This window comes from Delphinapterus leucas, chromosome 18 (genome assembly GCF_059928025.1).
Source record: "Delphinapterus leucas isolate spDelLeu-1000000601 "Yukka" chromosome 18, BTC_Dleu_Yukka2, whole genome shotgun sequence".
NCBI classification, from domain to species: Eukaryota; Metazoa; Chordata; class Mammalia; order Artiodactyla; family Monodontidae; genus Delphinapterus; species Delphinapterus leucas.
The window spans coordinates 11,055,464-11,082,944 of record NC_143146.1 but is presented as its reverse complement, the minus strand read 5'-3'; the positions used below and the strand labels follow the sequence as shown (position 1 = coordinate 11,082,944).

The 27,481-nt window shown below is 39.3% G+C and overlaps 1 protein-coding gene across 3 annotated transcripts in view; it reads left to right on the top strand.

Annotated features, from left to right (window-relative positions):
* Positions 1-2,095: 2,095 nt before the first annotated feature.
* The window catches only part of PCCA (propionyl-CoA carboxylase subunit alpha), a 352,118-nt gene continuing 326,732 nt past the window's right edge, over positions 2,096-27,481 (top strand). The window contains exons 1-4 of one of the 3 annotated variants that reach the window (XM_089899400.1): positions 2,096-2,247; positions 11,013-11,090; positions 17,207-17,254; positions 17,367-17,435. In XM_089899400.1, coding sequence (XP_089755526.1) covers positions 2,143-2,247; positions 11,013-11,090; positions 17,207-17,254; positions 17,367-17,435 — 300 coding nt within the window. In that variant the 5' untranslated portion in view covers positions 2,096-2,142. The remainder of the gene's footprint in view (positions 2,248-11,012; positions 11,091-17,206; positions 17,255-17,366; positions 17,436-27,481) is intronic. The other 2 variants (XM_089899401.1, XM_022576840.3) reach the window with 2 other exon arrangements.

The following is a 27,481-nucleotide window of genomic DNA, read 5'->3' as shown; positions in this document are numbered from 1 at the left end:
CTTGAAAACACGGTATTAGAATTACAGGCTATATCAAAGAAAGCAAAAACAATATTGTCCCAGGCTTTGAAAGCAACCATTTTACTAAAGAGGTACCATGGCATAACAGGGGTCATCAGCTTTCAGATTCTGGTTTGCTGTATTGGGGTGGTCACCATTAAGTTATCACCACATATATCAGGTTTCATTTTGTCAGTACCTCACTTGTGAATTGATTAGGATACAGTTCTGGCTGCTATAGTTAAGACAGAAATAACAATGATTTAAACAAGATAAAAATTTATTTCTCTGTCACATAACAGTCCATGCATTAAGCAGTAGAAGACTGATAAGATGATTCCACAGAGTAGGGGACTTTGGCTCCTCCTATCTTATTGCTCTGCTATTTTCAACATGGGGCTCCTATCTCACGAGTTAAGATGGTTGCTCCAGCACCCACCAGTATGTCTTCTTTCAGGAAGGAGGGAAGAGGAAATGGAAGGCATGCCTCTACTCTTTAAGGGCACAATTCTTACATTCCATAAAGCACACCTTAATCACATGTCCACACCTTGTTGTTAGGGAGGGTGGATAGTGCAGCCTTTAGCTGGGTGGCCATGTGCTCAGCTAAAGCTCAGGAGCTCTTTTACTAAAGAAAGGAGTGGAGAATAGATATTATGGAACAAGTAGTTTCTGCCACAACTGCCATACAAGAAAATAACTTCTATAAGACAAAACAGATAGGATCTAAGGAGAATCACTCCAAAGGGTAAAAATGGGAGGAAGGAAAAGAAAAAAAGAAAAAAGAAAAGCAGGTTTCCTGGGTAGGAAATGAGCCCATCCTTAGATACCTAAGTGAGAAATCCTGTGAAACTGATATAAATTTTTATATTGTGTGTCATGCAAGTTCCTGCTTACATTTTAAAATTCCATTGTGTCACCTCTCAGCTATCCTTAAACAGTTTGTATCTCTTTTGGCATTTGCCATGTTGTAAGACATTCTGTGTCATTCCTAGCTTTGTTAACTGTCTCAAGGTGACTCTGTACGAGAAGCAAAATAGTTAAGAGAGAGCCCCTGATGCTATCGTATATATTAGGTGAGAGGACCTGATGTCTGAGATTTGCTTCAGAATACTCCAGCAAAAAATAAGCAGGGGGAATAGATGAAACAAGATTGACAAAATGTTGATTTGTTTAAGCTGTGTGATGGGTGCCTGGGTGATCATAAGACTATTTTCTCTCTTTTGTGTCTGTTAAAAACTGTCCATAATAAAACAAAAGTCCAGTCCCTGAAGACAGCCAGACCTGGGTTCAAACCCTAGTTTCACTACTTACTAGCTGAGTGGCTTTTCCTCTCTATAAATTCAGTTTCTTAAAATGGGAAATGTATAGGCCAATAGGGTTCTTGTAAAGATTAAAAGAGACAAAATTTGAGGCATCTAACAAGGTCTAGCCCTTAGTAGTTGTATTAATAAGCGTGCCGACTTGAAAGCAACAGAAACTGACTTTGGTTATGGCTAATCCCTCTGACACGCAGATGTTAGTATATGCAGAAGAGGTAGGGCTTGAGCTGGGATCTCTGATTTCTAGACCTAGAGCGTTTTCTATGTTACCACATTTGTCCAAAACCTTACCTTGGTTTGGCGCTTTGCAACTTACGCCTTCAAACTTACAGGATCTTAGTTTGGGTACCTGCCTGGAACTTAGGACACTCGAGACTGTAGAGTGGCCCTGGGCTGAGGGGTGGTCAAGGGGCGGAGTTACCTCACTGACGTTCGCTGGGCCACTGCGTGTAGGGTTGCTAAGTGGAAGCTGGCGCAATACGGGCTTTACCCCAAGCAGGCGCGGATCAACCGCCGCCAGAACACACGCGTGTCCTCCCTGCCTCGCTCATTGCCGGGATAGTGTCGCGCCGGCAGCCCCAAGCTGGCTCCTGGCGGGCCGCTCGGCCAGCCTCCCCCGCGGCCCAGCACGCGCTTGCCCAGCATCCAGGCTCCCGGCTCCCGCGGTTGGGCGAGTCCCGCTCCCGGTCCCTCCCTTCCCGCAGTAAGGGGCGGGGCCACGGATCCCAGGCTCGTGATTGGCCGAATTCTAGGCGCTCCCTTTCTCCGACTCCTTCCGCGGGGTGAGAGGTCAGCGGAGCTCCGGTCTGCAGGGGCAACAATGGCGGGGCTTTGGGTCGGGGAGGCAGCGCTGGTCACAGCAGGACGGCGTGGACGGCGGTGGCCGCAGCCACTGTTGCGGAGCGCGGCGCTATGGACCCTGAAGGTGAGGAGCGCCGGGACTCCCCGTGGGCCTGGGCCTCATTGGGCTCCCAGCCCCGCACCGCCAGGCGGTGGCTAGTGCTGCGTAGAGCGCTCCGTAGGTGTCCGGGCGACATTCGGCGCCGGGTTCCGCGTCGGACCGCGCCCCTAACTCCCTCTCCCTCCGGAGTTCGCCTTGGAGCGGGGCAGAGCCGGCGTCCTTCGCCCCAGCTGTTACTCGGAGTATCATGGAGGGCCGAGCGGCCCAAGGAGCCTGTAGGCGTGAGTTTTCTGCTTTCTCGGGAGCGGCTGACAGCCACCTGGTTGTAATGTACGTGCATTTCCCGTGCTCCCGCTCTTGGGCCATGAGGTTTTGGCTTGTCTTGAGCTTTCCAGGTGTATTTTTAAGGGTCCTTATCGTTTCCATTTTCTCTTGCCTCCTTCCTGCTTTGAAGGGACACTAAATTGCTCAAGTAGAGTTAGGGTTTTGAGTTTGTCTCACCTTTTAAAGTATCATAAGATGTCAGGATTGCTACTACCTTTGCTTGAGTTGAGAGCCTATTTTAATTGTATTATATCATATTATATACTGTATATGCATCTTGTGAGTTTTTCTCTTCTCTGTAGTGGTTAGCCTGATGTTTGTGCTCTTCTAAACACATCTCTGCACTGTATGTTCTAGGGTTTTCATGGTGGTAGCCTTGACTTATATGTTGGAGTGTTTGTGTGTGGCTCTTAACACTTTTTCTCTTCAACATGGAGTCTCTTGTAATTTCTAAACGAAGACTACCTAACTTACTTTATTAACAGAGTTTAAGTCACTTGAACAAATTATTTAAAGTAAAGGTTTCTCTGAAAACCATATGTTATCTTCCTTTTAAAATAACAGGCACGTAACTTGATTTATTGTCATTTAACTTTTAGAATTGGAAGACACGTTAGAGATGATTTGGCGCATCCTACTCTTAAAGAGGAGGGAGCTTAGTCCCAGGTGAGAAATGTTCAGCTACAGCTGAACATGGAAGTGAAAGTAAGTCTGCAGGTGCATTAGCTTAGTGTCAGCTTTAGAATGCCCACTCTCAAAAAACCCGAAGTTTCTGTGGGCACACAATTTATTGTTTCTTAATCTTTAGTGTTCTTTCATCTTTTAATCTTTTTTGGCCACATCACTTGCAGTTGCAAAACTCTGAATGCATTTATTGATGTGTAGGAGGCAGCATGGTGTGGTGGGAAGGCATGGGCTTGGAGTCACACAGATGAAGTTTGGTATATTAAATAAGTCATCTCTTTGGGCCTCCACTTCTTCCTTTCAGCTGTTTTTTTTTTTTTTTTTTCCAGCAAGTCTTTCTCTACTTCCTGTGTTCCATCTCTATGAAATGAATATAATTTCTCTTTTAGAAATTTTAGTCTGTTAAGGAGACAGACAAGTGTAAAATGCTATTAGGGGAGAGGTCCTAGTGCTGTATAGAAGAAAATAAAATGGAGGGATTTGACCAAGTCTAGATTTTGAGCTTTGTGTCCTAGATACTGTTCTGGCGCTCTACTTGAATTAATTTATTCAATCCTCACAACAGCCATATAATCCCCATTTACAGATGAAGAAATTGAGGCACAGTTTTATGTGACTTGCTCAAACCATGCCTAAGGTAAGGGAGTTTTCCTTTGGAAGTGAAAATTGAAACAAGTTTTGAAGGACAAAGTGACTTTTTTCTAGGCAAAGAGAGAAGAAAGAGGTGAACGTTATATGTGAGAGAGCAGCACGTACAAAAGTCCTGGGCCAGAGGGCATGACAAGGTAGGAGAACTGAGAAAAGCCTACTGAGGCTCTGGTATTGAGATTAGATGGTGCTGGGGAGGTAGGTAGGAGTCAGACCATGCTGGGCCTTGCTGTAGGCCGTGCTTGGTTTTATGGGAAACCATTCATGTTGGAGTTGGGAGGGATTATTACACTGACATATTTTAGTGTGGAGAGGCTGAGAGAGAAGGAAGTTGTTACTCTGTTTACTGCTGTACACTTATTGTACAACATATAAACTGATTTTTCTTACCCAGTTTCTTCCTTTTAATGTGTTGGCAGAGCCTGCATCTTGTCTATTTCTGTTTTCTTTCTTTTTAAAAAAATATTTATTTATTTATTTGGCTGCACCGAGTCTTAGTTTTTCTCTTTTGCTACTGTTTTACAAAAGATGCAGTGATAGTTTACATCTCATTGGTTGCTATTAATCTGGCACTTAGTGAAAGTTATAGTGTGTAAGAACAGTTCTATGGCAGTGGGATGGTTAGGTTTCCTAGAAGCAGAGCCTGAAGAGGGATTTTGTGCAGGTGGTAGTAGTTGAGAAGAATGAAGAAAGCAGGCTAGAGCAGGGGAAAAGAATCTAAGCAAGGAAGGGGCTCCAGATGGAAACTAGATTCAGTTTCATCCCACAGGGGAGCCCTGGAGCAGTGGTTCTCAAAGCAGGGGACTCCAGCCAGCGGCGACAGCAGCGACAGCAGCATTACCTGGGTACTTGCTAGGAATGCACATCTTCTAGCTCTACCCTAGACCTGCCAAGTTTGAAAATCTGGGGTTAGAGCCCAGCCATCTGTTTTAACAAGCCCTTCTCCAGGTGATACTGATGCACAGTTAGGTTTGAGAAGCACTGTTCTAGTTCAGCCCTGTGCAATAAACATAAAATGTGAGCTGCAAATGTAATTTAATATTTTCTAGCACATTAAAAATTTTTTTAAAAGGTTAAATATTAATGTACTTTATTTAACCCAGTATATTTAAAATATCTCAATATGTTAATGTAAAAAATTAACAAGGTTTTTTTGGTTGTTTGTTTTTGGTATTAAGTCTTCAAATCTGGTGTGTATTATACACTTGGAGCACATTGGAATTTGGACTGGCATATTTCAAGTGCTCAGAAGCTGCCTGTGGCTAGTGGCTGCCATATTGGACAGCCAGCACTAAAGCACAGATTGCAATACTAAATTGGACCCACCTTGAGATGAGGGGCGGGGGCAGCCTTTTGAACCCTGTGTGAGTCAGTCATTGGCTGTGGGCTGGGAGGGATGTAGCTCCCAGGCTTGATGGAGAACTCCTGTCTAGGTGAGGCAAATGGGGCAAACTAGGGAGCAGGTGTGAGCCATGAGTAGGATACATGTACAGAGTACATCCAGAGTACACCAACTGGGGGCCTTCACCGCCTGGTGAACAGGTTCTGGATGTACACCAACATCTGCTACAGGTGGGGTGGGAGGAATGGCCTGGTTGGGGAGCTGTAGTGGAATGAGGAAGTTTTAAAGTTGATGTATATAGTTCTCTGGTGTTCCAGCTTTTACTATGGAGGCAGAGCTGGAGAATCTTGAGTTTTATTCCCCCAGTTTTATTGAGAAGTAATTGACATGAGTCTTGAGATTTGATCATCTCTCTCAAATGTTACGTATTCAGCCTAGCTTGTAACAGAAGGTCTTGGCAGACAGTTGAAGATTGGGATGGCAAGTGAGGTCCTGAAGGCTAAATAGTCAATGTCTGTGAAGGAAAAGCTGTGCTTAAGTGAAAAAGCCTGACTTCCGGCAGTGTTTTTAAAGGGTTTTTTTTCTGGTCACTGTGGTTCTGTTAAAATGCTGAAAGAAATATTTGGCTGGTGCGTCCCAGCTCTGTGTCGTGAAATGTGAAAGAGAGGACCTTCGCCTGGAAGTTTTGAAGGTGAAGCACTATCAAATATTTACTTTTACTTGGTAAGAGCATGTTATGGCTCCATTAATCCACAATTTTGAGGATGGTTTCTTTGAAGCATTGGTTGGCCAATAAGTTTGTTCGGGGTTTTCTGTAACATAGTAAAACCCGAATGAACTTTTTGGCCAACCCCAATAGCATGCATCCTGATAATGAATTAACCTGTCAACAGAATTGTTTTAGTATTATACACCTGAATGCCGCTGTGGTTATGTTAAGAGGAATACTTTTGGTTTGGCAGGATTAGTGTTTAAGTTCTTCTTTAAACATGAGTCTAGTGGATTTACCAGTTTGGGCTGCCACCTGAGGCCACATCCAGAATGTGAAAGTAGGTGGTCTCCTAGTTAGAAAAGGGCAGTCCTTGTTGGCAGTGGCCGGAAGGCATGTGAACAGTTTGTGTACAAGCTGTACCCCTTTTTTTGGTTAACAGTTATTGTATGCTTACTTCAACATATGCAAAACTGTGCTAGGCATTTTACACATTCTCATTTAATCCTCATGGCAGCCTTATGTCCTAGATAAGTAGTTTTTATGCCCAGTTTATATGTGAGGAAAATTATGTTTAAGAAATGTCAGAGCCAGCATTTGAACCGGGGTCTGAATCTGAGTCTAGATCACAGCTCTTATATTATTACTTTTATGGGAACTCCGAAATGGCCTGGTTTTATTTATTCATTTATTTGTTTGTTTGTTTTTTTATGGCTGCGTTGGGTCTTCATTGCTGCCTGTGGGCTTTCTGTAGTTGCGGTGAGCGGGGGCTATTCTTCGTTGCAGTGTGTGGGCTTCACATTGGCTCTAGGCGCGTGGGCTTCAGTAGTTGTGGCTCGCGGGCTCTAGAGCACAGGCTCAGTAGTTGTGGCGCACGGGCTTAGTTGCTCCACGGCATGTGGGATCCTCCTGGACCAGGGCTTGAACCCGTGTCCCCTGCATTGGCAGGCGGATTCTTAACTGCTGTGCCACCAGGGAATCCCTGGCCTGGTATAATTTTGAGAAAGAAAGCTACAGCTGCATAATTGGATTTAGTTTTTGTGTAATATCTTCCATTTTCTTGGCGCTTTACCATTTATAAAGGCTTGATTTTTTTTTTTTTCCAACAGCCCTGTAGGAAAGCAAGGGAGGTGTCATCTAGTACATTTTATAGATGGAAGCTGGAGTCCAGAGAAATTATGTGCTCAATGTTTCATACCTGTGAAGCAGTGGAGCTAAGAGTTGATCCAGGTCTTGTGGCTCTGAAGGTCGTGCTACTTCCCACGTGCCACATTGTTAGCTGGCATTTCTTTTCTAAGTGTGGAAAATATTGGAAATCTTTATTCTTGCAGAAGAGAACCAATGCAGTACATTATTGGGAAGTCATTTTGCATACACTGACCTTTCTCCTTTTGGCTGTCATAGGCTAAATAGTCTTTATAAATAGAGTTGATTAAAGTTTCTCCTTTGAACACACTTGTTCTAGGAAGTATCTTAAAAGAATTTTGGACTGAGCTTGTAGCCAGTTTTTTATATGCTTAAGAAAAATAACATTAAAAATGCTATGTAGAGGTCCAAATTAGCAGAGTTCTACTAACTTGTCCTTTGTATTAAAAAAAAAAATTATGTTGTAGCTCTACAAAATTATCTGATTTTTGACTTGTGTTCTTTATAACTTTGAACTTCCATGAAGGTCTGCCAGGAGTAAACAGGAACACAAGAGAGCCGTTGTGGGGCTGACTGCAAACCAGTTTGGACTTGCTATGGGAATGGCCCAAACTCTTGTTTTCCCTCAGTAGTTTGTTCTGATTGCTCGTACCGTTTCTACTTCTAGTTTCTTGGCTAACTAGGGGCATCTATGTTTTTTTAATTTTGGGGCCACATTATCACAAATTCATATGTGTACAAGCTGTATGCTTTCTTTTTTTGATAATGGTGGTAAAATATAATCTGTTAGATCTTCAGAACCAACTATTTAAAAATAGTAATAAAAAGATTTAAAAAACCCCAATTTGATCAGTTAGGTGTAGTGCTAGTTCTTCTACATTTTGGTCAGGTGTAATTTGTAAGAGTTAATTTAGTTTTAAGAACTGTGTGGTATAGACATTTTTGAGTTTTATGTTATTGGTAGTTTCCTGAAAGTAAATGTGTATTACATTGAGTCAGCTGACCCAGACATTTCTCAGAGCTTGAATTGTTCTAGGTTAGAAACTGTTCTGTTGGGACCAAGTTTAGCTTAGTCCATTTTTCATGAGACCATCTGATGAGATAGAGTCCTGAGGTTTTTATTCCCAAAGGTATTCTAGAAACTTAATTCATATTTATTCAAATCTCTGAAATTAGCTCTATTTCCACCGAATAGCTCAGCGTTTGTTGCTCTCGGACCAGTTCAGCAGTGAGATCCGTGTCACCATCCTCTTGGCCCACATGTTCAGTTTGGATTAACTGCATATTCTTCATAATTGTCCGATGCTTGCACATGTTAGAATCTCTGTACTAAGCTCTTGTTTTTTGAATAATAGTGGTGTAGGTTAGTAGGGACCTTAGAGAAAACTCATCTGAGCTTTCATTTCTCAGTAGAGGGTGGAGGAGTTAAAGTGGTTTGCTCAAGTCCTAGAAATAATGTCAGCTGAGCTAGGGTTAGAACTCAGGTTCCTTGGTTTCTTCTCCCAGAGTTCTTTTCCAGGCGGTATTCTGGGACGTGTTCCCTTCCCCAGACATAAACATCGCTGTTTATTCTCTCTCTCCAAAGCTAATTAGAATACCTAAAATGTCTACCCCAGATTGTGTTTTGTCTCTGGAAGACTCACATTTGGTTTTTGCCATCAGGAATCAGTTACGCCCTTTATTTGTTAGTGACTAAAGACACATGTATGATTTTGCCTTTTGTAAAAGGATATGTTGACATGTTCCTACAACAGAACATTATGTGCCTTATGATATTAGAAAAAATTTGTAAAACTGTAAACTGTTTTGTTTCATTTTATAAAATTGATAGGAAGCTGGTATGCTATTTACTTTCTTGTGTAAATATCCTAGCGCTACCTTGCAGCGGAATAAATGTGAGAAATTCCCAGGTAGGTTTTGCTTTTCTTGATATTTAGAGTTTGCTTTCTGCATTGGCTGAGGCTGTAAACACAAGATATGATTTTTAGGGGAGGGAGTATTATATTTGTCCTATTAAGTTTGATATGAGAGTAAAGTTCGCAGATTATAGCTACTCTGCTGAGGGCAGTGGAAGACTGAATTTTTATTTGAACACATAGGAGTGGTGAGACCCCCTTGGTAGATTGTTTTTTACCCCAAATCATATCTTTGCACAGATGTTATTGTTAATGTGGGAAGTGCCACTATTTGTATTATCTCAAAATAAAAAACTTCAGAATGCTTTTAATAGATCTGTGCTTAAATCTTGTTACTCTTGCAGCCTAGCCCTTGTGACTTGAAAACTTAAAATTCTTGAGACTCAGTTTTCTCATTTTTAAAATTGGGACTAATACTCTTGAACTCACAGGGATGCTTGCATGACTATGAGAGTGAGTTTTGTTCTGTGAAAGAGACACAGTAATAAAGTCAATTTTCCCATTCTCAGTTCATTGTTCATCATCATTCCTTTTTACTTGGTAATGTAGGTTTTGTTTTGTAAAGTGTATCTTTCGTATCTACTGCATTTACTTTTGCATAAAGATTACATTTTGTAATTTGGGGCTATATATTTCTAAAAAATAACTATACATCTTTTTCATTTTAAAATGTTATAAAAATTTTTTGCTTCGTATTTGAGTTATGATATTAGAAAATTCTCCGACGTAGTACCTGTTGCCTTTTGCCCCTGTCCACCCACCCCCCTTTTTTTTGGCTGCGCTGGATCTTGGTTGCTGCTTGCGGGGTCTTTAGTTGCAGCGAGCTGGGGCTACTCTTCCTTGAGATGTGTGGGCTTCTCATTGCGGTGGCTTCTCTTTGTGCGGAGCATGGGCTCTAGGCGTGCGGTTTCAGTAGTCGCAGCACATGGGCTCAGTAGTTGCGGCTCACGGGCTCTAGAGCACAGGCTCAGTAGTTGTGGCGCACGGTGCCCCTCAGCACGTGGGATCTTCCCGGACCAGGAATCAAACCTGTGTCCCCTGCATTGACAGGTAGATTCTTAACCACTGGACCACCAGGGAAGTCCCCCACCGCCTTTTTTTTTCTTGGTCTACCTTCATCAGTGACTACTGGCTAAATTATTTTCTTAAACTTTGGCTATAACCTTTATTAGTGATTATTCTTAATGTTTTAAAGGCTTAAGATATACTTTTTTTTTTTTGCGGTACGCGGGCCTCTCACTGTTGTGGCCTCTCCCGTTGCGGAGCACAGGCTCTGGACGCACAGGGTCCGGATGCACAGGCTCAGCGGCAGTGGCTCACGGGCCCAGCCGCTCCACGGCATGTGGGATCTTCCCAGACCGGGGCACGAACCCGTGTCCCCTGTATCGGCAGGCGGACTCTCAACCACTGCGCCACCAGGGAAGCCCCCAAGATATACTTTTTCCACAAACATTTATGGTAATGAATTAGAAGTGAACTTGATTATTAGTATTATCTTTTCATTTTTATTTGCCAAACCACGTTTTTACCAGAATAAGTAAAATAAGAAATCATGTTTAAGACATTAGCAAATAAAAAATAATATTTTGTTATTTTCTGGCCGCTGTTAAAATTGAAGCTCTTTGAATGCCAAGTCACTTGTTTTATGTTGTATAAAGTTCTGCATGGTATGTGACATTCTGATCCTGCCATATCAGTCTGCATGATCAGAAAGACCTTTCTTCTAATTTTACTTGACCCATTGGCTCTTATTATACTTTTCTGGAGATTGTTTTGATGCCTTTGGTTTCCTCATGTGTGCCAAGGGGATGTGTCTAGTTATGATTTACCTTCTATAGTTATGGTATGTTGCTTAGAACTACATATATTGATTGATGAAACACTGTAGCTAGAAGCATACTGGAAGAATTACCCTGAAAAATATTTACTTGAAAATAAACTTGAAAATGAATGAACTTGAAAAATAAAGTTCATTCAAGTATCTGTAGTTTATTTCACTTTCTTTTTTTTCTTTTGATAGCATGTTCCACATTATTCAAGACAGCATTTAGTGGTGTCTCGTAGTCTCTGTTCAGTGGGATATGATTCTAATGAAAAAGTAAGTATTTAAAAAATACTTTTAACAGTTAAGTTATAATGGTTTTACTTTGTTGTCTCCACGTTATGTTCACTGGGCATATTAAATTTTATTGATGCTGTGTAATTATTTATTGCTCTACATCATAGGTTTTATAAGTGCTCAGTCTTTGTTCCTTTTTTCATTGTGGGCCACAACCTGAGTCTTTAAATTTTGTATTTTTACCTATACCACAAATCGAATAAATTTACAATGTGTTTCCCTTGTTTTCAGCAGGATCACTAATACAACATTCTTTCTGAGACTAGGCAGTTGAGAGATTTTGATTAAACTATTGGGTTTTTTTTTTCATTTACTTAATATTTGTAAGATTCATTTTGAATGAAGGCAATTATGGGTATTGTAAATTTTGGGACAGGGAAATTCCAGTTAAAATCTTGATACATGATAATGTTTGAGGCTTGTAAGAGGAGAGATAAAGGAACTAGAAGTGGTGATTGGAGGTAAAACATGATTTGGTGACAATAAAGGCATCAAAGAAGGCAGAAGAAGAGTTTTGGTTAAGATGAGATGGTTCAAGTTGAATGTCATTAAAGTAGAACTAATATGAATGATTATCTGAGAATGAAATAGTCTTCTAACTTGTCGGTTGACATATGCAAAACTACTCAAAAGAATCTGGAGGCTCGGGGAAAAAAGGGTGTATATCACTGCAGTTCAAAAGAAATATATTGTGGACACAATTGTAGGGCATATGTAACTTTATGTTTTCTAATAGCCACATTAAAAAGAAACAGGTGAGGGCTTCCCTGGTGGCGCAGTGGTTGAGAGTGCGCCTGCCGATGCAGGGGACACGGGTTCGTGCCCCTGTCTGGGAAGATCCCACATGCCGTGGAGCGGCTGGGCCCATGAGCCATGGCCGCTGAGCCTGCGCATCCGGAGCCTGTGCTCCGCAACGGGAGAGGCCACAACAGTGAGAGGCCCGCGTACCGAAAAAAAAAAAAAAAGAAACAGGTGAAATTAACTTTAATGTATTTTATTTTATTTTATTATTTTTTATGTTTTGGCTGTGCCACAAGGCATGAGGGATCTTAGTTCCCCGACCAGGGATCGAACCTGTGCCCCCTGCATTGGAAGCGCGGAGTCTTAACCACTGGATCCCAGGGAAGTCCTGGCATTGATAATATAGTGTTTAAAACTTGCACCATTATACTCTGGTTATGTCATATCATGGTGTGTTTTGACACAAATACCCAGGTGTGAACTCTGCCTTTACTGCTAGTTAACTTTGCTGGTGACTTAGGCAAGTGATTATGCTTCATCAAGCCTCAATTTTCTCATTTTAAAATTGGGATTTTATCAAAACTGACCTCATAGGACTCTTACGAGGATTAAATGAGGTAGTACGCAGAAGGGATTTCCCACAGTACCTGGCATATAGGTAACGTCAGCTGCTTAATATTATCCTTAACTGTTTTGTTCATTCAGTTTTGTACATTTGGAAACGGAAGCTTAAAACCCACAATAGTAAGTGTAAGCTGGGTGTAAACGCAAGACTGTCTTTCTCCTGAGCTGGTGGGTTTACCCACTGTGCTGTACTCCTTCTCGGAAGTGCTTGGTGAGTGACTCGGGATCTAGAGCTCTGCCATCATTCCTCCAGATACCCAGTGGAACAGGCCAGCTCAGCCTTTCTCTTGGTCCCTGAATGGAGAGAAGTGTCCTTGCTGGTTTTAGATGCCAGCTATGATCTAAACATAGGGAAGGGAAAAAAGGAAGGAGGGGTAGAGAGAGAACGGATTAAAAGAAAATAAGTTAAAAAAATTCTCATGAAACTTCCAGTGTGTTTTTTACCCCATGACAGCAATAGCACAGGTATAAAACAGTTGCTACACACCCCAGTGTTCATAGCAGCATTATTTACAGTTGTCAAGACATGGAAACAACCTAAGTGTCCATCACCAGATGAATGGATAAAGAAGATGTGGTATATGTACACAATGGAATACTACTCAGCCATAAAAAGGAATGAAAATTGACCATTTGCAGCAACATGGATGGACTTGGAGGGCATTTTGCTGAGTGAAATGTCAGACAGAAAGACAAATACTATAATATCACTTATATTGGAATCTAAAAGATACAACAAACTAGTGAATATAACGTAAAATAAGCAGAGTCACAGATACAGAGAACAAAGTAGTGGTACCTGTGCTGGGGGCAACATAGGGGTGCAGCAGTGGGAGGTACAGACCATTGGGTACCTCAGTACCCAGTAGTTTACCTCAGTACCCAACAGGCTCAAGGATGTATTGTACAACACGGAATATAGCCAATATTTTGTAACAACTGTAAATGGAAAGTAACCTTTAAAAATTGTGTAAAAATAAAAAATTAAAAAAACAAACAGTTTCTGCAAAAGTTCTTTATCTCTCATGGTACCTGAAAGCCCCCTGGCTTCAAGGATTCAGGTTCCTGGCTTGAAGTTGTTGTTCTTGATTTTCCCCTTAGAGTATCTTCGGAGTGTCTTGTATACGGCTCTCCAGATACAGGATAAAGTCCCAGGTCTTTAAATGACATGAATGAGATGAAATGAACGAAGGTCCTTTCTTAATCCAGCCTTTTTAACCCAGCTTTATTTGCCACAGTGCCCGCATACTTGTTTTGTGCTTGAGCTCTCTTAAAAATTACTTGTAGTTTTTCAGTGCTACCGTCTGCTTTCAACGTCACTGCCTTAACACATGCTGTTCACTCTCTCCCTTCGCTGCACTTAACACAGCCGTGTTGTAGCGCTTAACACATTTTGTTGTGATTGTGCCATATTGTAGTTATCGAATGCACTTGATCGAATGCACTTGCTGTTCACCTGTAATTGTTGATGTAGAGGGAGAGATTGGTTTAGGGAATTCCCTGGCGGTCCAGTGGTTAAAACTCTGTGCTCTTATTGCCAGTGGCCCAGGTTCAGTCCCTGGTCTGGGAACTAAGATCTCACAAGCCACATGGTGCGGCTCTCCCCCCCAAAAAGTTGGTTTAAATTTACTTGTATGGGGCTTCCCTGGTGGCGCAGTGGTTTAGAGTCTGCCTGGCAATGCAGGGGACGCGGGTTCGTACCCCGGTCCGGGAAGATCCCACATGCCGCGGAGCGGCTGGGCCCGTGAGCCATGGCCGCTGAGCCTGCGCATCCGGAGCCTGTGCTCCGCAACAGGAGAGGCCACAACAGTGAGAGGCCCGCGTACCGTTAAAAAAAAAAAAAAAAAAAAAAAAATTTACTTGTATGGGGACTTCCCTGGTGTTCCAGTGGTTAAGACTCCACGCTTCCACTGCAGGAGGCGCGGGTTTGATCCCTGGTTCTGGGAACTAAGATCCTGCATGGAGCATGGCACAGCCAAAAAAAAGGCTAATTAAAAAAATTATTTGTATATATATTCTTTTATATGCATAGCCTACCTGGAAGAATATTCAGGAAACTAGTAGTAGTTGCCTTTGGGGCAAGGGCCTAGGTGTCCCTACAGTGTGTCCCCTTGTGTACCTTCTAAATTCTGAACCACATTCATCTGTTATTTAGTTAAAAGAAAATCTTAGGTATGGAAGATTAATTGATACTAGCTTTATTGAGCTTGTGTACTAATTGGTAATCCATTAATAGTCCTATATTAGTCAGGGTTCTTCAGAGAAACAAAACCAGTAGGAGACATAAGGAGATTTTTTTTACTGGCTCACATAATTATGGAGGCTGAGAAGTCCCACCACAATCTGCTGTGGCGAGCTGGAGACCCAGGAAAGCTGGTACTGAAATTCTAGTCCAGGTTCAGAGGTCTGGGAACCAGGGGGGCTGATGGTGTAAGTCCCAGTCCAAGGCTAGGAGAAGACCAGTGTTCCAGCTCAATCCGGCAGGCAGAACTAATCCTCCCTTCCTCCACTTTTTAGTCTGTCAGGCCCTCAGTAGACTGGATGATGCCCACCCACACTGGGGAGGGCTGTCTGCTTTACTGAGTCCACTGATTCGTTAGTCTCATCTAGAAACACGCCCACAGACACCGCAGAAAAAACGTTTAATCTGAACACCGTGTGGACCGATCAGGTTGCACATAAAACTAACTATCACAAGCCCTGAACAGAGATGAATAGAAATGTGTGAGGTGCAGTGATCATTTTGGTACAGATTTATCCCTGTTGGAATCACAGTCCTGAGTTTGTAATCTGGTTTGTGGCCCAAACGAGTGAATAACAATGCACTAGCTAACGCCTACTGAGTATATATTATGTGCTAGGCACTACTCTAAACACTTTAAGGGTGTTAATATTCCCACAACCTCTTGTGGCAGGTGCTATTCTTACTCTCATTTTACATACCAGGAAATGAGGGTTCAGGAGGATGACTTGTCCACAGAAGAACATGTGGTAGTGTTAGGATTCCAACCTGGACAGTTTGGCTCCAGACTGGCTCATAACCATTATTCTGCTTCTTGGATAGGGATTAGGGTGGAATTTGTACTCCGTGTAATATTATGATGTCAATAATTTGTTATATTTGCTGCAACAGTTGCTTAATGTGTAACTTCCAGTGTTTGTGCTGCTTTTATCAGATGTAGTCTGTTTAATACTTAATAAAAATTCACATTTTAAAATGCAGCTCAAGGAAGTATGAACATCTGTTTTCTTAGAATATGCTTATTGTTTAACAGGAATTTACCATGAGCAGATGAGAATAGAAAGGCAGATGATTTTATAGCCTCACCCCTGAGGTGAGATTAGGATATTTTAAGGGCCCATCTGCTCAGGGCTCTGAATGACTTAGGATTCTATCAAATTAGGAATTTACCAGTTTTAAGGTCGAGGCTTGTCTCAGTTTGGTGGAATAAGCCATGTGTGATATAAAGGTTAAATCAAGACTTTAAAGGCCTATTCCAGTTCTGAGATTCTGTGATTACCTGTTGGGTTAAAATATAGCTTTAAGTTATATGAGTACTTTTGTTTTTTTTTTGCGGTACGCGGGCCTCTCACCGTTGCGGCCCCTCCCGCTGTGGAGCACAGGCTCCGGACGCGCAGGCTCAGCGGTCATGGCTCACGGGGCCCAGCCGCTCTGCGGCATGTGGGATCTTCCTGGACCGGGGCACGAACCCGTGTCCCCTGCATCGGCAGGCGGACTCTCAACCACTGCGCCACCAGGGAAGCCCAGTATATGAGTACTATTAAGATTATATATAACTTTTCTTTTAGAAATATAACTAAAGCTTAAAAAAATAGTTCCATTTAATGTGCAACAATTCACTAACCTAGCAGTCGTTGTGTATTAAAATGTGTTGCATCCAAATTACTTATAATTGTTTGTGTGCATTTCTTTAAAAGGATTAGCCTGTACACTTTTAGAGTAGGGAGAGAACCTTGTTAAATAGTTTCCCATTAGAATGTTATCAATTTATATATGTGGAAGTCAAGAGATTTCAATTTACAGAGATTGATTTGCTTAGAGTCAAACAGATCATTAATGGCAAAGCTGGGCTTAGAAATTAGGTCTCTAGCCCCACACAGAATGGAACTTCTCTTTCTATTATATGGCCTCAGCTGTTTAAAAATTTGGTGGTTATTCAAACTTAACATTGTACTCAAATAGCATAACCTGCTTTGTCTGGGAATCTTTGGAAATAAGCATAAATAGTATCTGTTCTCATTTATCAAAAGTATCATTTAATGCTGTGGCCCAATCCCAAAGAGATAGCATATAAATTATATCAGACTTCCCTTTGATAAACATAACACTTAGAATTTCCCTGAATTTAGAAAATAATCAAGTAAATTCTCAAGCAATTTCTTCTAAAGTTTCTTAGTATTCTGAAATATCATTTGAAGATTATCTTTTGGCAAGAGAATTTAGTCCCCTTATGAATTATCTAACCTAGTCCCCTTATGAATTATCTAACCTAGTCAATTGATGCTTTAAGAGGATAATTATAACGCCAGATACTACCAGATGAGTTTAGTAGCAGCCTGGTTGTAAATGAACATATGTATAGTATTTAATACTACTGTAGGAAGTAATGTTTATTAGGATCATGCCCAATGGTAATTGTGGAAAAGCTTGGTGTTTTCTGGTCCCAAAGCAAGAGTAACAATTTCTTATGTGTTTTTTCTCTTTTTAGACTTTTGATAAAATTCTTGTTGCTAATAGAGGAGAAATTGCATGTAGGGTGAGTGGAATTTTAATCTTATTTTCCATTTTACTCTGTGAATTTTATTATTATTAAATCCCTTTAAATATGAATTACTATTAATAGGTAACATTAATGTACTTTAATATAGGTTATTAAAACTTGCAAGAAGATGGGCATTAAGACGGTTGCCATCCACAGTGATGTTGATGCTAGTTCTGTAAGTATATTTGCTTTGTTTGAATCGGGACCTTATTTTGGATCAAATAGAAAAAAAGTGAAAGATGTAGGTTTTTTTTGTTGGCTTGAAAAGGTACACAATTAAAAAAAATACCTGTTTAATTACTCACTCTTGTATTAAGCAAAATGGGAGCATCATAATGTCTTCAATATGTATCTTAACTCTTTTATTTTCGAGGCTTTAAAAGCCTAGAATAGAATAAAAATTTGGTAAACTGATTCTGGTCACCAAGTACATTTAAGCAAAGCATGAGAAAGTTAGATTCAAAGATTAATGAAATGTGTTTTTTTAAAAAAATTTATTTTCTTTTATTTATTTTTGGCTGATTTGTGTCTTTGTTACTGAGTGCGGGCTTTCTTTAGTTGCAGCGAGCGGGGGCTACTCTGTTGTGGTGCGCGGGCTTCTCATTGCGGTGGCTTCTCTTGTTGCGGAGCATGGGCTCTAAGTGTGCAGGCTTCATTAGTTGTGGCTCATGGGCTCTAGAGCGCAGGCTGAGTAGTTGTGGTGCACGGGCTTAGTTGCTCCGTGGCATGTGGGATCTTTCCTGAACAGGGCTCGAACCCGGTCCCCTGCATCGGCAGGTGGATTCTTAACCACTGTGCCACCAGGGAAGCCCTAATGAAATGTTTATACAGTGCTGCCTTATGGGAGCACATTTCCGCACAGGATAACTCCACTGTCACTCGGGATGCTGTAATTGTTTAACCTTCCTAAATGCTTTACCATGTGCAGCTGAAAGTTTGATAAATCAAAGATAGGCTAATGCTAATTGGACATGAACAAAAGAAGGTATAGCGTAAAGCAGTGACTGATATATAATTTTATTGGGGATTTTTATCAAAACAGGCATTTTTAGCAGTAATAAACTATGAATGAGTAGAAAAAAATCCCATGGGAAAAGTGTATGAATTATTGGAACTGTATGACATGAAATGTAAGTAGTTGTACTTTGATATAAGTTACTGTTTTTCATTCTTTCACACAACTTCTGATAACAGGACCTATTGGTAATGTCAGCTTTTATCATATAGTAATTTAATGCAAAGAATTTTCAGTCTTTGTGATTTAAAAATTTTATCTAGAAGTATGTTGTTCCTGTTGTCTTATTGTGACTCTCTTCCTTTTTTAAAAAGCAAAATGGAAATGATTGCAAGCTACTCTAATTTCCCCAGAATAAAGGTTAAGTATTTATTTATTTGGCTAGTTTATTTGGCTGGTACATTTAAAATATTTATCCTTTACTTTAAAAGTAATTAAGCAGTTAAAAAAACTTGTTTTGCGTATGTACTGTTTGATTTGTTTTGAGTATTAGTTTCTGGCTTCTTTACTAATAATCTGTTTTAACTGTGATAGTTTCAGTAGTTTATATTCCTCACAAAATATTCATGAAATAATGAGAAAACTGTTGCTTTACTGTCATTCTTGATTGGTAAACTAAGGCATTTACCAATAGTAAAGCTACTTCAGAAAAAAGTTTGTGTTACTGTCAAGCCAGTAGTAGATTTAAAATTCACTCTTCTCATCTTGTGTTTATTTTTCAGTGTATTAGCTCAGGCTGTGTTTTCATTCATGGGTAAATTGAGAGAAAAATGTTTGAATTGTGGACAATCACTGTTTTTATTTCAAGCCTAACAACAAACTTTCACTTCTAATTTTTTTTTCATATCACAGTATATAGTTAATTCTCTATGCTGTGTTCTCATAGAGATGACTGTCGGCATATAGCCAAAATTATTTATATTTAAGCTTTTTCCTATTTGTTTATACTTCAGTGTGGTATTACAGAATAATCTACTTCTGTAAGCTGTTGCTCCAAAGAGCATGACTAACTTTTCTCACTGTTACATTTCTAGCTTTGTGGACAGTCACTTTCCAGACTTTGGCAAAACTGGTTTCAAAAGAGTTGGTTTGAGTTTTAAGTCTTTGTCATTTATCCTTCCTGAAGCAGAGGTGGTAGTTTTTATATTTTAAAGATTTTTAGCCACTTTTTTTTTTTTTTAACCAGAGATTATGACATAGTTTAAAATAAGATTTCAGGCCCCACGATGGGAAGCAAGCAGTGCATGCTCAGTCAAAACTTCCTCTTCATATGACCTCCTGTAAGTCGGTTTCTAGAAAGCTACTATAAGTAAAAGCAGGATAATAATGATGGTTAGAATGTTCAAAGTTTGATTTAAGCCTTAGAAATAGGGCCAGATTTGCTATTTGGTTTCTGCTTCAGCCTCAAGAAAGATAAAAAGGTGAATTCCTCTAACAGCATATTTTGCTTCTTTAACATGTGATCACAAAGGTTACCATCATATCTAATGAACTGTATAATATCGGTATTATGAACAAGGCATGCTATTCAGATGTATTATAAATGTTTCAATATTGATTTTCAAGAGGTGAGCATTTTCAGTGTTACTTGGAGTAAAAAAATCTTACATGCTTCATGTGTTAATTTCATAAATTGAAATGTAAATACTATTATAGTAGGAAAATACTGCAACAGTTGATTGTGAAAACTATTAATTTTATGTTAAAAACAACTAATTTTTAAGCAGTTAATCGGGAAGAAGACTAACAGTTATTACAACTATTAAGTGGTAAGTCACACAAAGAAGGAAAGCCAAGTAACTTGCAAACAGTGAATGTTGAATGGGAAAAAGTTGGCTTTTAAAGACCATTATGCAGTTTTCTTCCATGGCTCCCTTCCATTAAAATGGTGCATTCCCCCCCTTTTAAAATTAATTTTGGGGGGGTGAATCCACGTGCAGGTTTTGTCCCACAACAACCTCTCATGTTACTAACATTTTTGCATTCACCAGTGAAAATTGCCTGACACTGTGATTACTTTGGTTGCTTTTGTCATCTTTGCTGTCTTTTGAGGAATCTGTTGGGTCTACTGCTCCTTTTTGAATCTGCCTGGTTTTTTTTTTAAAGCACAGTTTATTTTTATTTTTGGCTGCGCCATGTGGCTTGCGGGATCTTAGTTCCCTGACCAGGGATTGAGCCCGTGCCCTTGGCAGTGAAAGTGCGGAGTACTAACCCCTGGACTGCCAGGAAATTCCCTGCCTGATTTTTGTATTGTCTTTTTTCTTAAGTATTTGAGTCCTTTCCTGTCTTATTTATAGCATACTTTTTTTTTTATAGCATACTTATTTTAAAGGTTCTATCGTTTTGTTATTTTACTTCAAGATCTTATGTATCTATTTATATTTCTGACTCTTCCTCACAATGGATTGTTTCCTCACATGTGTAGATTTTGTCTTGTGACCTCATATTTGGTATCTTTATTGTTGAACTCCACATGGTTTGGGTTGTCCGGGGTATCACTGACTAATTTTTATATTAATTTCTTGGCGCGAAGGTTGCTGAATTATGAGGATGGGGCAAAACCAGATGAAACTACACACACACACACACACACACACACACACACACACACACACACACACACACACACACACACACACACACACACACACACACACACACACACACACACACACACACACACACACACACACACACACACACACACACACCCTCCCTCCCTCCCTCCCTCCCTCCCTCCCTCCCTCCCTCTGTTAAATAGGCCCATGGTTTCTAATTTCCTGAGGAGACTTTTTCCTTTACTTTGAAGCACAGCTGATAATAAGTATGTCTTCTCCCTACTTAGTAGATTATTGAAACCCCACCCCCCTTCACTGAGGATGTAGTCTTTGTTGTGCCATGTGGGATCTAGCTCCCCAACCAGGGATCGAACCCGGGCCCCCTGCACTGGAGCGTGGAGTCTTAGCCACTGGAGCACCAGGGAAGTCCTGAGGATGTAACCTTTGAGCAACATGGCCTTATGTAGGAGTTTTCCTTCAAATCTTCAGCTCACAATTGGTTCCTTTCTCTGAGAGTTAAAACTCAGTTCTCTAGGTTATTCAGATCCCCACTTATACTCTCCAAGATTAGTGGTATCGACTCTAGTGTATACTGTCTGGCTTTTAGCTTCTTCTTCGTTTTTTTTTTTTTTTGTTCTCTTTTTTTTTTCTCTTCTTCGTTTTTGATCCCTAGGGATTGCTTGTGGTTCTTGTAAGCCAAACTGTTCATTTAAAGAAGTTTGTTATATTTAATCTGGGATTTTTAGGTGCTTCTAGGGAGGGTTTGCAGTTATCAGTCTAGTTCGCTTATTGTTGGATTGTCTTAAAATAGGATGATATCCTATTCTCTGTTGAGGAAGTTCTCTTGCTTTCTTTGAGAAGACTGACCCAGAGCAGTCTCAGAGTCAGGCTTTACCCAGGAAAACAGTTCATACGTATTGATGAGATTAGTGCAACTGCATCCAGAGGATGAGGCCAGAGTCAACAAGCAATGTAAAGTACTCCAGTGGGAAATGGTCAGGGCCAGAGAGAGCAAAATAGGGGTTAAGCCTCTTATCAAGTCATGAATTGTCTTTTATGTATCATTCTCCAGGCCCTTATTATTCTTTGAAAAGATTTGTGGAGAATGGTTTATGAGGGGAAAATGGTCCGAGTGGAAAACTGTATCCTGCTGGGATTGTGATAGGCATTGTGTTTTATCTGTAGATCAGTTTGAGAAATATCTTTATCAACATTTTTAAGTCCTCCTATACATGAGCATGGATATTCCATTTGATGATGTTCCACTTATCTACGTTGCTTTAATTTCTTTCAACAATGTTTTGTAGTTTTCAGAGTGTAAGTTTTGTACTTACTTTGCTGTATTTGTTCCTAAGTATTTTAATATTATTTCTGAGGCTATTAGAATTGCAATTTCATCCTCATTTTTTTTTTTTGGCCTCACCATGCAGCTTGCAGGATCTTCGTTCCCTAACTAGGGATTGAACCCGTGCCCCCTGCAGTGGAAGAGTGGCGTCCTAACCACTGGACCGTCAGGGAATTCCCTAGAATTGCAATTTTTAAATTTCAGTTTTTATTGTTGATTGCAGGTGTACAGGAATACAATTGATTTTTTTTTTTTTTTTGCGGTACATGGGCCTCTCACTGCTGTGGCCTCTCCCGTGGCGGAGCACAGGCTCCGGACGCGCAGGCTCAGCAGCCATGGCCCATGGGCCCAGCCGCTCCACGGCATGCGGGATCCTCCCAGGCCGGGGCGCGAACCCGCGTCCCCTACATCGGCAGGCGGACCCTCAGCCACTGCGCCACCAGGGAAGCCCCAATTGATTTTTTAATAGTGATTTTGTGTCCTGCAACCTTGCTGAACTTGTTTATTAGTTCTAATAGTTTTAAAAAATATAATAGATTCCTTGGGATTCTCTCTAGAAGATCATGTCATGTGTAAAGAGAGATAGGTTTACTTCTTTCTTTTCTAACTAGATGCTTTTTATTTCATAGTCTTGCCTGATTTCCCTTGCTTTAATTTCCAGAATGATACTGAAAAGGAGTGGTGAGAGCAGACATCCTGTTTTGTTCCTCATCTTCGGGGGAAAACATTCAGTATTCCACACCTAAGTTTGATTTAGGCTCTGAGATTTTCATAAATTCCCATTATTAGGTTGAGGAAGTGCCCTGCTATTCCTAGTTTGTTGAGAGTTTTTGTCATGATTGAGCATTGGATTTTTACAAATGCTTTTGCTGTGTCTATTGAGATGATAATGTGGTTTTTATCCTTTATTCCATTGATATGGTATATTACATTAATTAATTTTTGGATGTTAAACTAGCCTTGCATTCCTAGGATAAATCACACTTGGTCATGATGTATAGTCCTTTGTGTATATTGCTGGATTCAGTTTGCTGGTGTTTTGTAGAGAATTTTTCATCCATGTTTATAAGAGATATTGGTCTATAGATTTCTTTTCGTTTGATGTTTTTGTTTTTGGTATCAGAGTGATACTGGCCTCATAGTATAAGATGGGAAGTGTTCTCTCATCTTCTGTTGTTTTGGAAGAGTTTGTGAAGAATTGGTATTAATTATTCCTGAAATGTTTGGTGGAATTCACCAGTGAAGCCATCTGGGTCTGAACTTTTCTCTGTGGGTAGTTTTTGATTACTAATTCAGTCTCTTGTAGATTTATTGAGATTTTCTATTTCTTCCTGAGTTAGTGTCTATAGTTTGTCTTTCTAGGAATTTGTCCATTTCATCTTAAGTTATTGTTTATTATGTGATTGTTTATAGTATTTTTTTTATCATTTTTATTTCTATAAGGCTGGCAGTAATATCTCTTTCATTCCTGGTTTTAGTTATTTGAGTTTTTTCATGTTTTCTTTGTCATTTTAGCTAACGGTTTTCAGTTTCATTGACCTTTTCAAAGAACCGACTTTTGGTATCATTGATTTCTCTCTTTTTAAATTCTCTGTGTCATTTCTGTTTACACTAGTTTTTGTTTCCTTCATTCTGCTCGCTCTGGGTTTAGTTTGCTCTTTTAAAAAATAGTTTCTTAAAGTAGAAAAACTAGATTGTTTTGAGGTCTTTTTAATATAGGTGTTTAACCGTTCATTTTTCTCTATTGTTTTAGCTGCATCCCATGTTTTGACATATTGTATCTTCATTTTCATTTCTGAAAGTAATTTCTGGTTGCCCTTTTGATTTCTTTGACCCACTTGTTATTTAGGAGTTTGTTGTTTAATTCCACATATTTATGAGTTTCCCAAGTTTATTTCTATTACTGATTTCTAATTTCCTTCTTTTTTGGTCAGAGACTGTGTTTTCTACTGTTTCTATCCTTTAAAATTTTTTGATGTTTGTTTTATGGACTAGCATATGATCTGTCCTGGAGAATGTTCCATGTGAACTTAAGAATGTGTATTCTGCTACTGCTGGGTGGAGTGTTCTATAGATGTCTTTTAGGACTGGTTGGTTCATAGGGATATTTAAGTCATCTGTTTCCTGGCTGATCTTCTGGTTGTTCTATTCATTATTGAAAGTGGGGTTTAACCTGGTTTTAAAAGCCTTTAAAAAAATGTTAGGTAGTTATTCTGTTTTGCTCAGTTTACAAAACTGGTGACAAATAATTGTGTGTAGGCCTGCAACTCTGTGCATGAAAGCACCTGAATAAGGTAGGAAATAATCGACTAAAGGACTCTTGAGTGTCCAGGCCTAGAGATTCTTGCAAGGATTCTTTGAAATTTTCAGGAAGCAAGAAATTTTTTAAAGAAATTTTGACACTATTTAAATTGCTCCAGACTTAGAGAAAGAAAAATAGATTTCCATTTCTTTTTATGAAACCAGCATAGTAATTCAGAAATCAAAATCTGGGCAAAGATAGTAAGCAAAAAATAAAATTACAGTGACTGTAATTATATATCGATAGAAGAATCCTAAGTAATAGAAAATAGAATAAAATTTATTTAAGTAATATGCTGCAGTCATGCAGAGTGTATTCATGACATTTCAGTATGGTTCAATGTTAGACACTATTAATTAAATTAAATATACTAATAAGTTAGTGGAGGAAAACTATATGATCATCTTGATGGAAGCCTAGATGTCGTGTAAAAGAAATTCACTGGCTTCTTGTAAAATCCTTAGTAAAACAGGATTAAATAAATACTGCCCTCCCAGAATGAAGAGGTCATACCTCATAGGAAGCATTCTCATGGAAGTCAGGATGAAGACCCATACATTTACTGTCACCACTAGTATTTAATAGCATCCTAGAAGTGCTCGGCAATGCAGTTAGGCAAGAGTTATAAAATGGTGGACAGGAAAGGCAGAAATAATAAAATTGTATCGAGTTTCTAGTTATACCGGCAACTGAACAACTCTTTAGAAACAGTAAGAAAAGTCTCTGTGGTAGTTAAAAAATAAATACAAAGAAATCTGTAGCTTTCCTAAATATCAACAAGGTAGAAAATACAACTTAAAAAAATTTAACCTCCTGGAAGTAGTGGCAAAGATAAAACACTTTATGATATGAATTTAAAATGAATTCGTACGACTTATATGAGAACTTCTTATTTTTATATAAGGAAACAATATTGTAAATGCTAGTTATTTCTAGATCTACGTTTTTGTATTAAATCCTAATAAATGTAATAATGTAACAGTGGTGGGGGGGGATTGACAAAGGAGTAAATATGCAAGAATGGCCTAGACAATTTTGAGGAAAATTGAAGAGCGAACTGTACTAACAGATGTTAAAAAAATATTGGGGACTTCCCTGGTGACCCAGTGGTTAAGACTCCACGCTTTTACTGCATGGAGCATGGGTTCGATCCCTGGTCGCGGAACTAAGATCGTGCGTGCCACACAGGGCCAAAAAAAAAATTGTAATACCTTATAAAGTGAAAATTATTAGGACCATTACATAAAATTTTGGAGCAAGATGAGACACATTTATGAAATAAATTGATCAGATTTTAGGTAGAGGGCTGATGTGGGAGATTTTATTTAAGAGGACCTTATTAATACTATATTGACTTAGAAGGCAGGAAAGGTGGATTGTAGGGTTTTATGCCACTAATGTACTGTGATTTTAGGTAGTCCCAGAGAAGTTAAGAAATGATAAGGAATGAGAAATGTTTGATGGTTTTGGTGACTGGGACTTTTTAAATGGGTAGGTAGGTCTTCATTAGTTTGGTGAATAGTGGGAACAAATAATTATGAGAATTTAGAGATTGTTGTGTTTGTACTTCTCAAAATGCTTGTTAGATAACTTTATTTACTTTTATGATAACTTACTTTATGTATGTATGTGTGTTTTCAAGTAAAAGGACTAGTAAGCCTTTCCATAAGAAGTAGCAAAATATTGTTATATTTGTTTTAAACCTCTGAAGTTTAGGGTTTTGATTTTTTTCTTTTTAAATGAGATTAAATGATTCTGTACTTCAACCTTTGACTATATTTCCTACCTGGACTCCTAAATTGAACTTATCAATATTTTGTTGCTTTGTCTGTGTATAGTAACATTGTATTGAAATGAGAAATACTTGGTATTTATTTCATTAACACCAAAACCTAAAATCAGGGAAGTAGTCATTGTGACTCACATCTTGGCCAGGCAGCCTGCTGTTTGAAGTATGATTCCTGGTGAGTATTGTAGTCTTACCCTTAGGATTCAGTAATGAACTTGAGTGGGGTTTCCTCTGAGCACTTTGGGATGATTGACGGTAAGGTGGGGGGAATCATCACTTAGCATGCCTACCCTTGATATGATTTCCCTGCTGTCTGGGGAGGTACTGAGGACAAATAGGACTTCGTGACGTCTATGTAATTAGTGTATGTTGGTTCCAGCTGAACAAACTGGAGGGTAATGATCAGGTAAATGGAGATGGAATACATTAATGTAGGCGAAGGTATAAAAGACCTTAGGGAAAACCTTATAAAAATTTTATGGGGTTGTTAGAATATCTTTATTTTATATCTTTTCATATATATATATATTTTAATAAACTTATCTGTTTATATTTTTGTTAGAATATCTTCACTTTTATCCTAGGTGTACATAGAGTTGAAAGAAATTTAAGTGTCAAAACCATTTACCTTTTCTCATTTACATGATTTACTTTTCAGGATATTTTTCAACCTTTGTTTTAATTTGAAAAGGAGTTAAAGTTCTTAATTTTGAAAAAATTATTTCACAAAATCTGTTAATGGACTTATTTTCAGCTAATGTAATTATTAATCCTCAAATAGGAATAAATGACCAGAGTGAAGTTTGTAAAACTTTTTGGGGGTGGTAACTGAAAAATCAGGTGACCTTTTGTTATATGTGTGTGTAGTTGAGATGGTATATTTAACTAACATTTTCTTATTTTTAGTATATGTGCTGCCGAAGCGAGCATAACTAACATTTTCTTAAATTGCTTTTGCTAGTACAGAATATTGTAAGATGGTGGCCATCATAGTCCATGTTTCCCAGTTAGTCTTAATTAGATCAGAAGCCTTCCCAGTCTTTTAGATTGCAATAGAAAATCTATAAGATTCTTAATTCATTCTTGCAAAAAATACTTACAGTTGTCATTGTTCAAGATGAAGATTTCTTATCAGCAACATAAAATTCCATGGCAAAGCCTCTGATAGTGACTGTAATACTGCATTTAATGGGAAGGAAGGAATTGGTTTCA